This window comes from Microcaecilia unicolor, chromosome 3, assembly GCF_901765095.1.
Source record: "Microcaecilia unicolor chromosome 3, aMicUni1.1, whole genome shotgun sequence".
NCBI lineage: Eukaryota > Metazoa > Chordata > Amphibia > Gymnophiona > Siphonopidae > Microcaecilia > Microcaecilia unicolor.
In genome coordinates, this window is record NC_044033.1 from 27,867,275 (window position 1) to 27,885,359 (window position 18,085).

Below are 18,085 nucleotides of genomic sequence, written 5' to 3' on the forward strand. Positions count from 1 at the left end.
CCAAGTGCATGACTCTGCATTTTTTAGCATTAAATCTTAGTTGCCAATTATTGGACCATTCTTCGAGCTTCGCCAGATCCTTCCTCATGCCATCTACACCCTCCGGGATGTCCACTTTATTACAGAGTTTGGTATCGTCTGCAAAAAGACAAACCTTACTAGACAGTCCTTCCATAATATCACTCACAAAGATGTTAAAGACAGCCAGCCCAAGGACCGATCCCTGCAGTACACCACTGATAACATCCTTTTCCTCAGAGCAAGCTCCATTTACCACTACCCTCCGTCTCCTCCCACTTAACCAGTTTTTGACCCAGTCAGTCACTTTAGGATCCATATCGAGGGCACTCAATTTGTTTATCAGTTGCCTGTGCGGAACCGTATCAAAGGCTTTGCTAAAATCCAAGTACTCCACATCTAGCGCCTCTCCCACGTCCAACTGTTTGGTCACCCAGTCAAAGGTCAATCAGATTTGTCTGTATTGTACTATTTTGGGATCTTGCTGGGTGCTTGTGGGCTGGATTGGCCACTGTTGGAGACAGGATGCTGGGCCTCATGGACCTTTGGGTCTGTCCCAGTATGGCAACACTTATGTAGGCAAAGACTGCAAAAACTACAGCCTTTCTACTGGCAGGTGGCTATCTGTAGAATGTGAACAGCAAACATGGTGTATCCCACAGTGAGGATGGAGAACATCACTGCCAACAGGCTTCAAATTCTATCTGCCCTGATACAATCACACCCCTTCACTCTCTGAAACTATAAGGGCTTGTGTTTTCTCTCCAGCTGTTCTCTGCAGTGCAAAGGGATGGTGCTTTTGCTGAGATATGTATGCAAGGTGAGGTTCTGAAAAAGTATATGAAGAGCAACATGGAATATAACTGATCCTGGCAAGATATCTAGTTTTTGATTCTTCTCTCTCTGTTGCAATTCCACAGACTCTACTTGACTTATTTTTTTTTATTTGTACCCCGCGCTTTCCCACTCATGGCAGGCTCAATGCGGCTTAGGTACTTATTTGTACCTGGGGCAATGGAGGGTTAAGTGACTTTCCCAGAGTCACAAGGAGCTGCCTGTGCCTGCAGTGGGAATTGAACCCAGCTCCCCAGGACCAAAGTCCACCACTCTAACCACTAGGCCACTCCTTCACTCCTATTCATCTCTAAAGAGCCTTTCTGCTTCTCCCATGTTTTCTTGGATTCTGTTACTGCTTTTTCTTCACTGTTTCTACTGGATGGAATTGCACAGCTTTAATAATACGGATGGGGGTTGAAGACCAAAGCTCTGGCAGTCAGAATTTAAAATGCTGCACCATATGCCTGGAATAGACTTCCTGAGCCGTACGTCAAGTTCCATCTCTGGCCATCTTCAAATCTAAGCTAAAAGCCCACCTTTTTGATGCTGCTTTTAACTCCTAACCCTTAATCACTTGTTCAGAACCCTTATTTTATCATCCTCACTTTAATATTCCATTATCTCTTGTTTGTCCTGTTTGTCTGTCCTAATTAGATTGTAAGCTCTGTTGAGCAGGGACTGTCTCTTCATGTTCAAGTGTACAGCGCTGCGTACGTCTAGTAGCGCTTTAGAAATGATAAGTAGTAGTAGTAGTAGTAATATATATGAAGTTGGTTTCAAAAGATATTTATCCATCTCCTCCATTCTACCATTTATTATTTTCTTCTGATTGCAATTACTTGGCATAACACTTCTTTTATCAAAAGCATCCATGGCTAAGCATGAAAGGTCTTTTTCCTCTGTAGGTAAAATGTAAAGATGGAGCAGACTCCCCTCTCCCCAGCACTCTGTGTGTTTTTTTGCAGTGGATTTTCCCCCTTCCAGTTGCTACAAGAAATTGTGATTCTTGTACCCAATAATTTCATCTCAGAATATCTCAAGCCAAGTGAGTTCTAGACGTTTTGTCCTTTATGTGCCTATTCTTTGAATCCAATAGCAGTATTACATTGTACTTTTTAAATCTCAGCTAAACAATGACAGAATTTGGCAAAATGAAGAGAGTCTGAAGCAGTCATGATAATTTAATGATGCAAATCTGTGTCAAAACGGCTGCATATTTCACACTATAATGAATACAAAAATCATAATATTCAAATGTACAATTTTTGTTTTATTATTTTTTACAAATATTAAACAATTTTTAAAAAGAAAGTTTGTGTCACATTATTACAGGAAGCTGAAAACAGAAGAAAAACAAGCAGCATAGGAGCAGCATGGAAACAGAATGTACATGCTCTAGTCACTGTCTGAAGTATGACCTCTTTCTTGCTTTAACTTATCTGCGTAGAATCTGAAGCTCTCCTGTGAAAGAAAGATGAGAATCAGCATATTGCTCCTGAAGATTAATCATACTTTATTTAATGTGTTTTTGTAATTCTAATCTCATATAGCTAACAGAAAAAAATATATACTTCTTTACTTTCCATAAATTATTTTTTTTAGCACTTTGGTTAAAAGACAAACCTGTAAGTGAGACATGACTGAAACTGAAGAAAAGTAAAATTATACCTTATTACACCTGGAGGGGCATAATCGAACGGGGCACCCAAGTTTTCCTGAGGGCGTCCTCACAGGACGTCCCCGCGAAGGGGCGGGGAAACCCGTATTATCGAAACAAGATGGGCAGCCATCTTTCGTTTCGATAATACGGTCGGGGACGTCCAAATCTCAACATTTAGGTCGACCTTAGAGATGGTCGTCCTTAGAGATGGTCGTCCCCGGTTTTCGGCGATAATGGAAACCGAGGACGCCCATCTCAGAAACGACCAAATCCAAGCCATTTGGGCGTGGAAGGAGCCAGTATTCGTAGTGCACTGGTCCCCCTCACATGCCAGGACACCAACCATGCACCCTAGGGGGCACTGCAGTGGACTTCAAAAAAAGCTCCCAGGTGCATAGCTCCCTTACCTTGTGTGCTGAGCCCCCCAAACCCCACAACTGTACACAACTACCATAGCCCTTAGGGATGAAGGGGGGCACTTAGATGTGGGTACAGTGGGTTTGTGGTGGGTTTTGGAGGGCTCACATTTACCACCACAAGTGTAACAGGTGGGGTTGGGGAAGGTGGGCCTGGGTCCACCTACCTGAAGTGAACTGCAATACCCACTAATACTGCTCCAGGGACCTGCATACTGCTGTCATGGAGCTGGGTATGACATTTGAGGCTGGTATAGAGGCTGGCAAAAAATATTTTTTACGCTTTTTTTTTTTAGGGTTGGAGGGGGTTAGTGACCACTGGGGGAGTAAGGGGAGGCCATCCCCGATTCCCTCCGGTGGTCATCTGGTCAGTTGGGGCACCTTTTTGAGGCTTGGTCGTAAAAAAAAAAAAAAAAGGACCAAGTCAAGTCGGTCAAGTCCGACACGCCCCCATGAACTTTGGTCGTCCCCGTGACAGAAAGCAGTTGAGGACGCCCTTTCGATTATGCCGATTCGGGCGATTCTGGGAGAAGGGCACCCATCTTCCGATTTGTGTGAAGGATGGGCGCCCTTCTCTTTCGAAAATAAGCCTGCTGGAGCAGTACTGACTGTTAAAGCTAATAATCTCTTACGTAGCTATGGAAATTATATTTATTATTTTTCATAATGTTGTCTAAGAACACAAGATGTGCCATTCCCTCTCAGACTAAAGGTCCACTTAGCCTAGAGCCCTGTGACCAACAATTGTCAACCTAAGTCACAAGCATCTATCAGAATCCCAGAGTAAATCCAATCAAAATAATTCACAAGGTCTTGATCTCAAAAGAAACTGTGTATTCTGCTCCACCCAAGACTCAGATAAATTCAGAGATATGCAAACAGAAAAAAAGCACTATACTAAACAAATGCCTATGTCTATTAAGCTCCAAATACTCCTTCTCAATATCCTTACATAATCCTTAAAGGGTGCTGAGTAATGGATCCATGGTGGGCATAAGAAAATGCCTTGATCATAATTATAGCCTGAATGGTGGTGACATGGTTATCTGATGGATCCAATACTCAGCACCCTTTAAGGATTACGTAAGGATATTGAGGAGGAGTATTTGGAGCTGGGTAATAAAGATTTGTCCATGAGAAACCCCCTCCATTAAGTATAATACTGATACTGTATAAAGTGGATATGTCTATTAAGCGGCACGTCAGCGGTTTTTAACGTGCGTACATGGTTTACGCGCGTTAAACGCTAACTCACCCATAGAAATGTATAGGCACGTTAGCGTTCAACGCGCCTTAAATTTACAGATGCGTTAAAAACGCTAATGCACCTTAGTAAACATACCCCAAAAGTTTTTTTAAAAAATGCTTATTTAATCACTGGTATACTGAATTCACTATACAAATCTCTTTTGAGATAGTGATGCAACACAAAAACTGTGTCATATTGTTTTCTTGCTCCTATGCTGCATCACCAGCCTAATCCTTAAAGTGCAATGCAAATTCACTTTTTTTTTCTTATTAATCATTTTTAAATTTTACAAATATAGCGCCATCCATAAGGCAATCAGTAACATTTGAACATATTATACCAATTACAATCAGACCCCTTTTTTTTAACTAACCCACTTCATCTGTCATAATTTAGACTCTTTATCCAATAAAAATGACTTTGACTTGTTTTAATTCTTTTCAGAAAATTAAACTAAGAGGAACTTTAAAAAGTTGCCCCAATAGCATGTACCCTAGACTACATCTGCAAGAAAAGCTTCCTATGACTTTGCAATTTTTCATCACAAAAAACATAATCCTTCTTAAAATAAGATTACTTAATTTTTTATCTTTTTCCAGCATGAAAGTTATTAGTAGGGTGGCGTGCTCCGTTAATTGGTCTTGAAAAGTCTCCCAAAATTCTGTTAAAGGATTCAACTGGACCAAGTATATCAGCTGCGTCTCGACTTGAGAAACTTGCACAGCCAAGCCCCCCTTTTACAAAGCTGCTGACTTTAGCTTTCTTGATCCAAGAGATATGAGGCCACTTTCAAAAGATTCATCTGGCTATTGTTTTAAAATATTCTGTGGTATGTCTATTAAAAAAAAATTCTCTCCCTGGATCAAGTATTATTGTCCTCCTATAGATCAGTGTCTAATCGTTTGTCACTGCTGTTTAATTTATATACTGCTTCTTTATGTTATTTACTGAAAAACCTGAATGTTTTCTACGATTATATACCAACGACATTTAGTTGATCCTCACAGTTTTAGGTTCAATGGGGGAGATTTCAGCTTTTTATGAAGCACTGCCTGGAGGAGGTAAGTATCTCAACAAAAACAGGGTGGAAAAGAACCAGGTCCAAGAAATCAGTCCGAACACCAGGATAAGATGCTCCAAACACAGCTTTATTTGGACCCTACACGGTCCGTGTTTCGGCTTTAAAAAGCCTTCCTCAGGGGTCAATCGATGAATGCTCAGCTATATATCAATTGATGATGGAGCGCATGAATATCTATCACTTGGTCAAAATGTATGTGACATCTAACCGGAACAGCTACAAATTTGTTCCGGTTAGATGTCACATACATTTTGACCAAGTGATAGATATTCATGCGCTCTATCATCAATCGATATATAGCTGAGCATTCATCGATTGACCCCTGAGGAAGGCTTTTTAAAGCCAAAACACGGACCGTGTAGGGTCCAAATAAAGCTGTGTTTGGAGCATCTTATCCTGGTGTTCGGACTGATTTCTTGGACCTGGTTCTTTTCCACCCTGTTTTTGTTGTGTTTCGCCCTTGTGGAAAGTGTGAACCCCATTTGTTTTTACGGGAGGTAAGTATCTGACATAAATAGAAATTTGGGGCGTTTCTAGGATTTTGCTGAGAGATCTTGGCTTATGGTCAGTGTTGAAGAGTGACTGAGTGAACACCCTTAACAATGAAAGTACACATGTGGTGGACTGTACATTCCGCATTTTGTAAGCAGCAACTCTTGCAGAAATTGTGGGACTAAGCAGGATTTTCAAGCCATTGTACAGGAGTAAGTTCTTTCACATTTGGATTATAGTAATGTTGTGTATTTGGGGCTGCCAAGCAACTTGATGAGAGTATTACAGTTAGTGGAAAATGTGGCTGGGAGGCTTATTACCAGCTGTCATTATTACCATTACTACTCAACTTTAGAAGCCTGACTGGCTTCCAATAACAGGTTGTTTTGACTTTACTTTTGATGTTTTGGATTATTCAAGGGGTTGGTGACAGAATATTCATAGAGGATGGTTAGGATTTATATTCCTAAACAGACTTTGCACTCAGATGACAGAAGGCTGATGAGTGTTCCAAGCTGTACAGGAAGTGAGATTAGTTTCTATCTGGTCAAGGGTGTTCTCAGCGGCAGGACTAGATCTGTAGAATAGTTTATTATTAGAACTATGGAGTGAGGAGGATTTGTACAACTTTTGTCAGAAACTGAAAGTATATTTATTTGTTGAGGCTTTTGGAACTTGAAGTACGAACAATAGTTTTGTTAGCAGGATTGTTTGAAGTGTACAAGTTTTGTATGTTTTTGGTGTTTTGCTTAAGCAATAGTGCCTTTTAGGGAGGGTCCATTCATCTGTCTGCCCATCTGTATGCTATTTGTACATGTGCCTTCCAGAGCAGCAGCATGAAAAGCCAGTGGGAGTCCCCAGGTTCTGTCAGCATAAAGATCGGGGCAGTGGTGAGAAAGTGCTGATGTGAGTTCCCGAGACAAGAAGAGCAGGACAGAGGCATAGAACACGCAAAGCAAGTGCATTAAGGAGAAGGGCAGGGTTAGAGAGGAGAAACAGAGAAGAGAGTGCGTGCAAGAAGGGATCGTGGAAGGGAGGACATGAAAGGCAGGGAAAAGAGAGAGTACAAGGTTGGGTAGCAGGGGAAAAAGGAGAGAGAAAATGGCTGGGTAGAAGAGAAGGAGGAACAGCGAATAAGAGTGGGAGACAGGGAGTGAGTGCAGGGGAATGCAAAGAAAGAGCACACGAAACGTTCACAGCCATACACACAGAGCAAGCTCCATGACATCCCCCACTCCATCTCCACAGATAAACAACTAAACTCTCCCCATGGAAATAGACATGCACATTATACAATTTATTAACACATACATATGCACCTCAAATATACTATCAGCTTCTATGTTCACCCAGTCACACATGCCCTGCCATCCTACGGAGACACATTTTCACGTGACTGGTTCAACGAAGTTCCCCACAAGACATGCCTGAGTCTCTGAATGGAAGAAAGGGGAAACATGCCACTGTCACATTAACCCCCCCCCCCATTTACAAAGAAGATGCGCTGGCTGGCAGTGTGGTATTGTCGACACAGCCCATTCACTTTGAATGGGCTGTGTCTGTAATGCCATGCAGCTTAGTAAATGGGGGGGGGAGTGAACTTCCAATTTGTTTTGCTTGATTTTATGTTTTTATTTATATGAACTTGTAAACTGCTAAGAATACGACTATTTCCTGGATTACTGGGTATTGAATTTTCACAACCAAATAAATACTATTCTGTATTTATGCCAAACCAAGATGAGTATATAGATTTTACTGCATCCTAAAAACTCTCAGAAATGGAAATGATCAGCTGTGTCTTACAATTTAAAGAACTTTTCTGTAGTAAAAATTAAATTCTGTTCACCCCTGTTGCTTTTCAACTGCTTGTAAAATATTTTCTGTACAAAATCCATGTCATTAGTATACATAGTGGGAAAACCAGAAAAGAAACTTATACTAATTTAGAGTAAGAAAATCAGAAAAACACCTAAACAGGGACCGCCATGACTTAAGGAAAGACTCCAGGTGAACACAGTGATAGGCTGAAATAAAGATATTTTACTAGAGGTGCTGATTTTATTTGTAGAACTAGAATAATCAGCAGGCTTCAACTTATCAGCAGTGAGAATAAAACGGAGAGGTAAGTAAACTCAAACCTGCAATGCAAAGAAGCACAACTCCATCTGTGTTAAAACAAACAAAAAAATAAAATAAAAATTATACTACCTTCTGCTACACTACTGAGCGGGGAAACAGATTTCACTTTCTGCAGAACACTATTCTTTGATCAGATCTGAGAATGTGCGTTCTTCTAGACTATAAAGCACCTGTTTCTTTTTATTACAAAACCTCATGATACCGACAGCATAAAATACTCAACAAGCTGCATGTAGGAAGATAAAATTGCTTTTCCTCAACACCACTAGAACATCAAAAATAAAACAAGTAATTAGTAGTCAAACTTGTTTTAACTGTTACAAAAAAACACATGGCTCCAGCCCTTCCTTTCTTGTTCTGAAATGCAGGGATAACTTTCTCAAGGACATCCAATAAAACTCTGTAATCTGAGGATGACAAACACCTAAGTCCTCGAAGGGTTTTGTCTCATATAAGTCAAATCTCAGATGTTGGCTGTGCCCACACAGCCAAGCACAGCACAAAGGGATAATCCCCATCTAATTAGGTATGCCGCTTTCATTGTCACTGTTCAGAAGAAGCGAGTAGCAAACTCGGGAAGTATTTGTTTTTGATTAGGAAAGACTCACTGGGGGTTCAGGGAAGGGTACAGGCTCGCCCGCGTCCTTCAGTAGGACTGCAAAGCGTTTCAGGAACAGTTCGTCCATGCTCAGGCCCTCTGCCTTCATTTTCTCATACAGAGCACGTGCCGAAGCCAAGTCTTTGTCCAATGCTGTTGAAAGAAAAAAAAAAAGAAAGAAAGAACAGTTATCAAGAAAATTCTGCTAGAAGAATGTAAAAAAAAAAAAAAGCCTTTTCATAATTATGTATATTTATCTTTTACAGTTCTAATTATACTATCTTCACTTTTGTGGAGAAGAAGAAGCGACGCTCGGACACATGTTTTGGAGCTGTCTGAGCGTGGGGAAATTTTGGAGACACATTACAACCTATGTTTCGCAGTTATGGAACACGATTTGGATATGTGAAGCGACTTTATTATTTGGTCAACCACGGCTGAGCACACCCAGCCCCGGGGGGGGGGGGGGGGGGGGGGCTCAAAGAGTTTGTACTTAAAGCTACCATCATAGCTAAGCACGTCATTCTGACAGAATGGATCTCAGCCAAACCACCCACAAGACAGCAATGGAGAATCAAGATGTTGTACTTAATGAGATTAGAACGGCAAGGGTTTCGCAACCTAGACTCAGTGACAGGGAAGAAATTCCAAAAATGGTGGACTCCCTTTTGGTCGACACTCACCCCAGCAGCCCGGAGTTACCTTTTGAACTTTTAAAAAGACAGTTTGTGGGATAAATATTAAACAAGAGGATTAGTTAAGACTAAAGATGTTGATGATGTGAAGGATTAGTGGGAAGAAAAGTAAAAAGGCAATACCGTTGAATAATGTTAACATGACGGGAAAAAGGAAAAGTGGTTGAGAAAATGTTTGTATATAGTATGGTTCTTTTTTCCCGGACACGGAATGAAGAGTCTGGGGTGTTGTTATTTTTGAAATGTTTGCATCTTAATAAAAAAAGATTGAAACATACTATCTTCACTTTATAACAAAAAAGGGGACTTCTTTCATGTAACAGTTACGACAGGAGACCAAAATTACCATATTTCAGCCTGAAAAAAAAAGTGAGACTTTTTTTTTTTTCTTTTTAAAGATCCCTTCCCTGTCCACAACCAATAAGCTGTGCATGGCACAAACAGAATGCAATACTAAACTCTTGCCGCCAAGAAACAATCAGTTTTTCAGCACCGCTTCACTACATGATGTCCTGATACAAATCTGAACACACTTCTGCTTTGCTTCACCTAGGCTACGTGCAGACGACAGAGAACCATAATGAATGTGACCTGTTGTTTCATGGGTGAATATATATAAAGGTCCGTTTTGAAATGGTTTTCTGCTTGTTGAGCAGTGGCGGAAGCAAATGTGTTTATATACCCCAGAAAAGATTTCAGTTAGTACAAAAAAACTTTGCAGTGGAATGTTGTGTTATCTTACATTTTAATACATCATCTTCTTTGAACAAAGTTCAACACAAAGCGGATTATAATACGTGCAATGTAATAAATAACAAATACATTCTAATAATGCAACATATTGGTTAGATCCCTAATACGTAATTTAATAGTTTCTAATCCTTGTCCATCTAATTGACTACACAAATTTTGGAAATGTGAGCCTGTTAGTAAATATGACAAACAGCAATGAAGGGAAGGTATTACCAAAGCCTTTCATGAGGTAAGCATATGCAATCTCTTTTTCCTTGAAGTCAGGAATCAGATCTAGGAGAGTTACGATTTTCTGCACCTAGAGGGGGGGGGGGGGGGGGAAAAAAAAAAAATCACACAAGGTAGAAAAGTCAAGCAACAGAAATCTCCGAACACAGACCTTAAAGCAGCAGCACTGGCTGGGCTCATTCCACCTTCCGCAGGCTTGATTCATGGCTGTTGTTTTCAGCTTTGGGTTTTATTCTAGGTTTCCGGTTTTCCTAATGCAATTTTGTAACCCCCCCCCCCCCCCTTTTGAATTACTCAGGGGTTAATTATCCCCTTGGTTCTGTCCGATACTGCCAGTACCAGAGAGAACCTCGAGAAGGCTGAATAGACCTCAAAACTGGCTCCATCTCTGAATAAAATAATTCACTTATGTTTTAACCAAACCAAGGCATTATTAACAGATATTAATAAAGAGAAGGAGAGATAATATAGGTCTAAAGATTATAAATTTATTTACTTAGCCAAAAATATAATTGAGACTACTTGCATGCGCTTTAGAAACCTCCTTTTCTAAGTCAGCGGATCCACGTATTCATAAAAGAGCTTACTCTCCAAGCTCAACATAATTTTCATCAACTCCTAATTTTTACCAACGTTCATGGACACTAACTATTCTTTATTATCTTTTACATATTGTTTGCTTTATATGATACTTACTATCTTTACTTTTTACTATGTAAGCCGCATTGAGCCTGCTCTGTGTGGGAAAGCGCGGGGTACAAACGTAATAAATAAATAAATACCTGTATCAGCTTGCCTGGAGCAAGATAAGGATCAGCATTATAAATTCGTTATGTTAGGTTTATAGAGGTGGAAGCACTCGAGTAGAAGGAATTTTTCAAAACTTTTCATACTAATAACGCCTCAAAAACTAAGAAGTTGAAAAGCGCACACTTACAGTACGACATGTTTTGTAAGTCAGTGAGGGATCCTTTTACTAAGCTGTAGCAAAAAGTGGCCTGTGGTAGAGTGGGCGAGTGTTTTTGGCGCGCACCTGGCCAGTTTTTACCACATCTGGGAAAAAGGGCTTTTTTCAATGAGCCGGAAAAAGGGCCTGCAGTAAAATTGAAACCAGTGTGCACCCATTCACGGCCTCAGCCCTTTACCCCACCCACTGATCTAGCAGTAAGGGCTCACGTGCGAGGTGACCGGTCAGAAAATGCCAATTGCTGATTAATGCCAGCGCGAGGCAGGAAATAAAAAAATAAATTGTCCCAGCGGTATGGGCGTGTGCCAAATCCAAAAATACTGCCAGGGAGTCATGCTAGCCTGGCATTAGTCTCATTTTGGTACGTGCTGCATGCGTGTAGAGCCTACCCCACCTTTGTAAAAAGGCCCCTTAGTTTTTTTTTTTTTTTTTTTGGGGGGGGGGGGGCAGGGTATACATTTTAAAATAAACAAATAAATAAAATATATTTTAATTCAAGACTAATTTAGGACAGAGGATCTGGGTTTGATTCCCGTGTCTTCTCTTTTGATTTACTTAGTTAAAGACCACCATTGATTGACAAGGTAACTGAAGCTTCTTATAATCTGGTGCAGGCTGGCTTCTACATTTGTCATAAAGGCATCTCTATATAGATGGAACCGACATTGGGTTCTGTCAATTTTTTTAACTGTACATCTTGGAAGATTTAGTTTACTGGGAGAACCAGTAACTGTTGTAGGGTGTCAAACATATTAAAACAGAGATAAAATCACTTCTTCTAGTCTGGAATTCTGAGAGATAGTGCTTGTGATTTCCAAGATTCCTTGAAAAAATAAGATGCTTTTTCTACCTTTAGAAAAATTTTCCAAAAGTTATCGAAGGAATAGTGGCAGCATTTCCTGTGTGTCAACCCAACTCTAAGCTGGGTCCTAATATCAAAGGTAAAGTCCGAGGAGTCCCACGTTCTATCTGCCATTTTGGTTGAGCAATATGTTGTCAAGTTGTCCTGTTCCAAGGACAGGTAGTAGGACAGAGGATTTTGGGTTCCTAATTAAATCTGCGTTTGTTTGAATATTTATTTATTTATTAGGATTTATTTACTGCCTTTTTGAAGGAATTCACTCAAGGTGGTGCACAGTAAGAATAGATCAAGCATGAGCAATGGACAATTACAGCAGTACAAATATTAAAACAACACTACAAATAACAAATTACTCCCAGAGGGGCTACGTCTGAGGCTACCTTTACTTCAGGAAGCAGGTGAAAGCCTGTCTCTTCTCCCAAGCCTTTAATACATAGTGTGACTGACTACACACCACTCTGCACCTGGACTAGCTTGCTACACACACGGTAACTTAGACCAGTTTCTTGTATCTTAACTGTACAAAGAACTTGCCTTGAGTTTAGTCATCCTTCTATTTATCCCAACTGAGTCTGTGCCACCCCATCTTGTCCCCATCTATATAGCCGCACTTGGCTGTACTGTAAAAAAAAAAAATCATTAGCATACCCATGTTATTTGAATGCTTATAAGGTGTTTCAATAGTATTATGATGATATTGTATTCTATCTCTGTTATTCGAATTTCAGTGGAAACATTGGTGTTTATCTTTCATACTGTTACATGGAAGTCAGGTTTCAATTTGCTGTTTTCAAGTTTACCTCATTTATTATATTTATGTTTATATTTGGTCGTTCTTACTATGTTATGCTGTTAATAAAATGGTCAGTTTCCACCAAAACCCACTTCTCCTCTTCCTCCACTTTCTATCTCAGTTGATAACACCCTCATCCTCCCCGTCTCATCTGCCCGCAATCTCGGAGTCATCTTTGACTCCTCCCTCTCCTTCTCTGCGCATATCCAGCAGATAGCCAAGACCTGCCGCTTCTTCCTCTTTAACATCAGCAAAATTCGCCCTTTCCTCTCTGAACACACCACCCGAACTCTCGTCCACGCTCTCATTACCTCTCGCCTTGACTACTGCAACCTACTGCTCACTGGCCTCCCACTTAGCCATCTATCCCCCCTTCAGTCCATTCAGAACTCTGCTACACGTCTTATAGTCTGCCAGAACCGATATACTCATATCACCCCTCTCCTCAGGTCACTTCACTGGCTTCCGATCAGATACCGCATACAGTTCAAGCTTTTCCTCCTTACCTACAAATGCACTCAGTCTGCGGCTCCTCACTACCTTTCTACCCTCATCTCCCCTTACGTTCCCACCCGAAACCTCCGTTCACAGGACAAATCCCTCCTCTCAGTACCCTTCTCCACCACCGCCAATTCCAGGCTCCGCTCATTCTGCCTCGCCTCACCCCATGCTTGGAACAACCTTCCCGAGCCCTTATGCCAAGCCCCCTCCCTGCCCATCTTCAAGTCTTTGCTTCAATGCTGCGTTCGGCACCTAATTCTTTCAGGAAATCCAGACTGCCCCAATTTGACTGCCCCTATCAGACTGACTGTTCACGTGTCCTTTAGATTGTAAGCTCCTTGAGCAGGGACTGTCCCTCTATGTTAAATTGTACAGCGCTGCGTAACCCTAGTAGCGCTTTAGAAATGTTAAGTAGTAGTAGTAGTATCTCTGTTATTTGAATTTCAGTGGAAACATTTCTCTGTTAAACGTGTTTATCTTTCATACTGTTACATGGGAGTCAGGTTTCAACGTACTGTTTTCAAGTTTACCTCATTTATTATATTTATGTTTATATTTGGTCGTTCTTACTATGTTATGCTGTTAATAAAATGGTCAGTTTTATGTTAAACTGTATCTGCTGTACACAGCCTTGGGTGAATTTCTTCATAAAGGCAGTTAATAAAGCCCAATAAATAAATAAAGAACCTTGAAGAGTAACATCATGCTGAAGAGTTGGCATGATGAGAGGTAGAATTGGTCTTTCCTATCTCATAGCAGCTGGGGCTAGGACCTTAGTTAGGCGATCAACCTTGGTCTTCTTTTTCTTAAAGCGCGAGTTAAGACGAGTGATGGAATTTGTCATCATTTTTCTTGTATAAGTTTATAGCCTTTGAAGACTTAACACATGGATTCAGACTATGTCCCCTTTATTTGGCTCAGGCAGGAGAGATTTTACCTTATCCGAGTCCTGCAGACTCTGTACCAGCAAAGCAGCAGATAGGGATGCAGTATCACCAGGGATGGAATACAGCCCTGATTTTCTGCCACATTCATGTTAGATTTTTGTAATGCCGACACATCTGATTCTAAGAGCTTGATGGGTCCAATAAGTCCTTTTCATGGTTAGGCACTCCTATGTCTGCTTTAAGTGTGCCCAATGAGAAGAAATTTGAGGGTTTTTGTGTGCACTATGCTCAGGTACCTGCTTTAGGTTCTTGAGCTTAACAGCGTGATCAGAAATCTTGCTCCTCTTTCTTCTACTTTATCTGGATTAAGGGCTTGTATTGTTTGTGTACCGTGCTGACCGCATTTCCCTCGATTGCTTTGACCTGATACAAAAGACATATTATGAGCTGCTGCGTGGATGATTTCAGAACTGAAGTGGAAGAGTGATTGGAGGAGTGGCCTAGTGGTTAGGGTGGTGGACTTTGGTCCTGGGGAACTGAGGAACTGAGTTCAATTCCCACTTCGGGCACAGCCAGCTCCTTGTGACTCTGGGCAAGTCACTTAACCCTCCATTGCCCCATGTAAGCCGCATTGAGCCTGCCATGAGTGGGAAAGCGCGGGGTACAAATGTAACAAAAACGTAAATAAAAATTGGTGTGCATGAGAGGGCGGCACATTCTCAGGAGTTTATTTACAATCCTTAAGCTTACAAGAAAAATTCACATGAACACTGTCAGAATGACTTCACCAGTGGTGGGAATCTATTACTGCTGCTTGACAGGGAAAGTCCAGGTTCATGCACACTACAGAATCCAGGGCTCAATCTAGGGAACCTACCCAGCTTCGCTTATGGCTGGATGTCAACCATCCGTGGATCATATTCATTTGCTTGGTACCTGGCTGCTTATAAGGCAGGCAAAATGCACTGACTGATGTACTAAGCTATCAAGACTTACTTATGGAACAGTGCCTCTCATTTTTCCACAGATAAACCAGAAGAATGTGCATGCGCGTGTGTGTATATTTGGGAGTGGGGGGTTCGTTTCAGACTCCTTGACAGCGCAAATCTGATTCACCACGACAGAACATCAGGAGGCAGCCTAAAGAAAAGGTTTATTGCCAACTATTTTTTTTTTGTAAATTTTGTTGTAGCTCTCCAAGAATAGAAGGAGTGTGTGCTTCTGCAGATGGACCCACTTTGGGTCACCGGGGCCTCTGGTGCTGGACTTATCGATCTGGGAACTCAAACCCCAACTGAGTTGGTTTCTGAGGGGGAAGTGATATCAGTTTCAATAGGACTGTTGCCCAGATCATCTCCCAGACTTAGTCTATGCTTCATCAGAAAGCTGGACCGATAGTTTTCCTGGGAGTGGCCTACTGTTAGCTGCTACAGCAGCCCACATATCTAAAGCATGTGCTGGTGACAGAAAAATACTGAGGAGCTAAAGACAGCAACAGGCCTTGTAAGTCAGTTTTGTGTTTTTTTTCCCTCTGTTTCCATTTGCTGGCAAGAGAACATAACCCACTGGGCCTATATAACAGCGACAATAAGGAAGGATTTTATTTATCATCCAAGTGATATCACCTTCCTGAGCCCTTACGCCAAGCCCCCTCCCTGCCCATCTTCAAGTATTTGCTTAAAACCCACCTCTTCAATGCTGCATTCGGCACCTAACTCTTACCATTCAGTAAATCCAGACTGCCCCAATTTGACCGCCCCTATCGGACTGTCCGTTCACTTGTCTCTTAGATTGTAAGCTCCTTGAGCAGGGACCGTCCCTCTATGTGAAATTGTACAGCGCTGCGTAACCCTAGTAGCGCTTTAGAAATGTTACGTAGTAGTAGTAGTAGTAAGTGATGACTTGTCTGTTTTTGTTTTTTTTTTTAAATTGAACTAAATACTTTTCATGGAGATCAATGAATAAATAAAATAGAAATATTTAATTTACAGTAGTAGTAAAGATGAACATACTTCACTTTTATAACAAAATAACCAAGATTATAATATTGGAATTAGGAAAGAGTTTCATGTATGTAGAACTGAGGTGTATGCCGTAGAGTACACACAATTTACAAGGTCCCTTAAAAAAAAAAGGTAAAATAAGGTTTGTTGTACTTAAGTTTTAAATTCTTTTTATAAAGTGTAAAAGTCTTCAGTGCATAAATTACTTGTATAGGAAGGAGTTGTGTGACTGCAGAAATGCTTCGCCCCGAAGTTTAACAGCCTTAAGCAGAAGTAAATATGTTTGCGTAAGAAGCAAATAAAAGGTGCAAATGTACATGGATGAATAGATGTCTATTGGCAGAGTATAGGATTTTGAGTGTCTATGTCTGGAATACACAAGAGGAAGAGACATATCTGGTGGTTGGGAGGCGGGGATAGTGCTGGGCAGACTTGTACGGTCTGTGCCAGAGCCGGTGGTTGGGAGGCGAGGATAGAGCTGGGCAGACTTATACGGTCTGTGCCAGAGCCGGTGGTGGGAGGAGGGGCTGGTGGTTGGGAGGCGGGGATAGTGCTTGGAAGACTTATACGGTCTGTGCCAGAGCCAGTGGTGGGAAGCGGGACTGGTGGTTGGGAGGCGGGGATAGTGCTGGGCAGACTTGTACGGTCTGTGCCAGAGCCGGTGGTTGGGAGGCGGGGCTGGTGGTTGGGAGGCAGGGATAGTGCTGGGCAGACTTATACGGTCTGTGCCAGAGCCGGTGGTGGGAAGCGGGACTGGTGGTTGGGAGGCAGGGATAGTGCTGGGCAGACTTGTACGGTCTGTGCCAGAGCCGGTGGTTGGGAGGCGGGGCTGGTGGTTGGGAGGCGGGGATAGTGCTGGGCAGACTTATACGGTCTGTGCCAGAGCCGGTGGTTGGGAGGCGGGGCTGGTGGTTGGGAGGCGGGGATAGTGCTGGGCAGACTTATACGGTCTGTGCCAGAGCCAGTGGTGGGAAGTGGGACTGGTGGTTGGGAGGCAGGGATAGTGCTGGGCAGACTTGTATGGTCTGTGCCAGAGCCGGTGGTTGGGAGGCGGGGATAGTGCTGGGCAGACTTATACGGTCTGTGCCCTGAAGAGCACAGGTACAAATCAAAGTAGGGTATACACAAAAAGTAGCACATATGAGTTATCTTGTTGGGCAGACTGGATGGACCGTGCAGGTCTTTTTCTGCCGTCATCATCATCTACTATAATGAACAGTTGTCTTTTCAATTCATTTAGGAGTCCAAAGTTCCTTGAATACGTGTTTTTAAGACAGTTACTATCTAGGAGGTTTCCAAATTTTGCACTCCAAAGTCAAAACTGTTTTGGGTGAATCAATTTCTAAGTTAATACAAACAAGAGCAACCATATGAAATAAAAGGTTCAGCACAGTAAAACGTTTGTACCTGTCCTGGCTTCTGTGAAGAACTCGTAATATAAGACACCAAATTCACACTTTGTTCAGCTATTGCACTACACCTCTGAAAAAGACCAAAAAGGGAAATTAAAATGCCATGTGGAGATTAAGTTGCTGGTAACCAAGTAGATGAAGGTGAACATTTCTAATTAAAAAAGGTTCATAATAGTAGAATAATATATCATTAGCCAATATTAGGGCCTAATAGCAGACCATTAAACATAAAAAGAGTGGGTAAGACCATGCCAAGTGATCTTAAATGCAGTCTTTGGCACTTCAAGTATAAAGTTTGTTTAAAAAGAAAGGAGAAAAAAAATTAAACTAACGCTTCAGCATCCCACAGGAATGAGGCTTAGTTCTGTAAAAGAAAGAGAAAAAGAAAGGAACAGTGTTCCTCTCCAATTATACTGCCAAGCATTCATAAGTGAGCTCAGGATCATAAGGTTAATTATACATTTAATAAGGTGTCAGGGAGATAACTGCTC

At 41.6% G+C, this 18,085-nt stretch overlaps 1 protein-coding gene across 2 annotated transcripts in view; it reads right to left on the minus strand.

Moving 5' to 3' along the window:
* Positions 1-2,104: 2,104 nt before the first annotated feature.
* The window catches only part of LRPPRC (leucine rich pentatricopeptide repeat containing), a 346,459-nt gene continuing 330,478 nt past the window's right edge, over positions 2,105-18,085 (minus strand). For both annotated transcript variants that reach the window (XM_030195798.1, XM_030195797.1), the window contains exons 35-38: positions 17,590-17,664; positions 10,155-10,239; positions 8,504-8,646; positions 2,105-2,316 (exon numbers count right to left, since the gene is read on the minus strand). In XM_030195798.1, the coding sequence (XP_030051658.1) occupies positions 2,251-2,316; positions 8,504-8,646; positions 10,155-10,239; positions 17,590-17,664 (369 nt within the window). In that variant the 3' untranslated portion in view covers positions 2,105-2,250. The remainder of the gene's footprint in view (positions 2,317-8,503; positions 8,647-10,154; positions 10,240-17,589; positions 17,665-18,085) is intronic.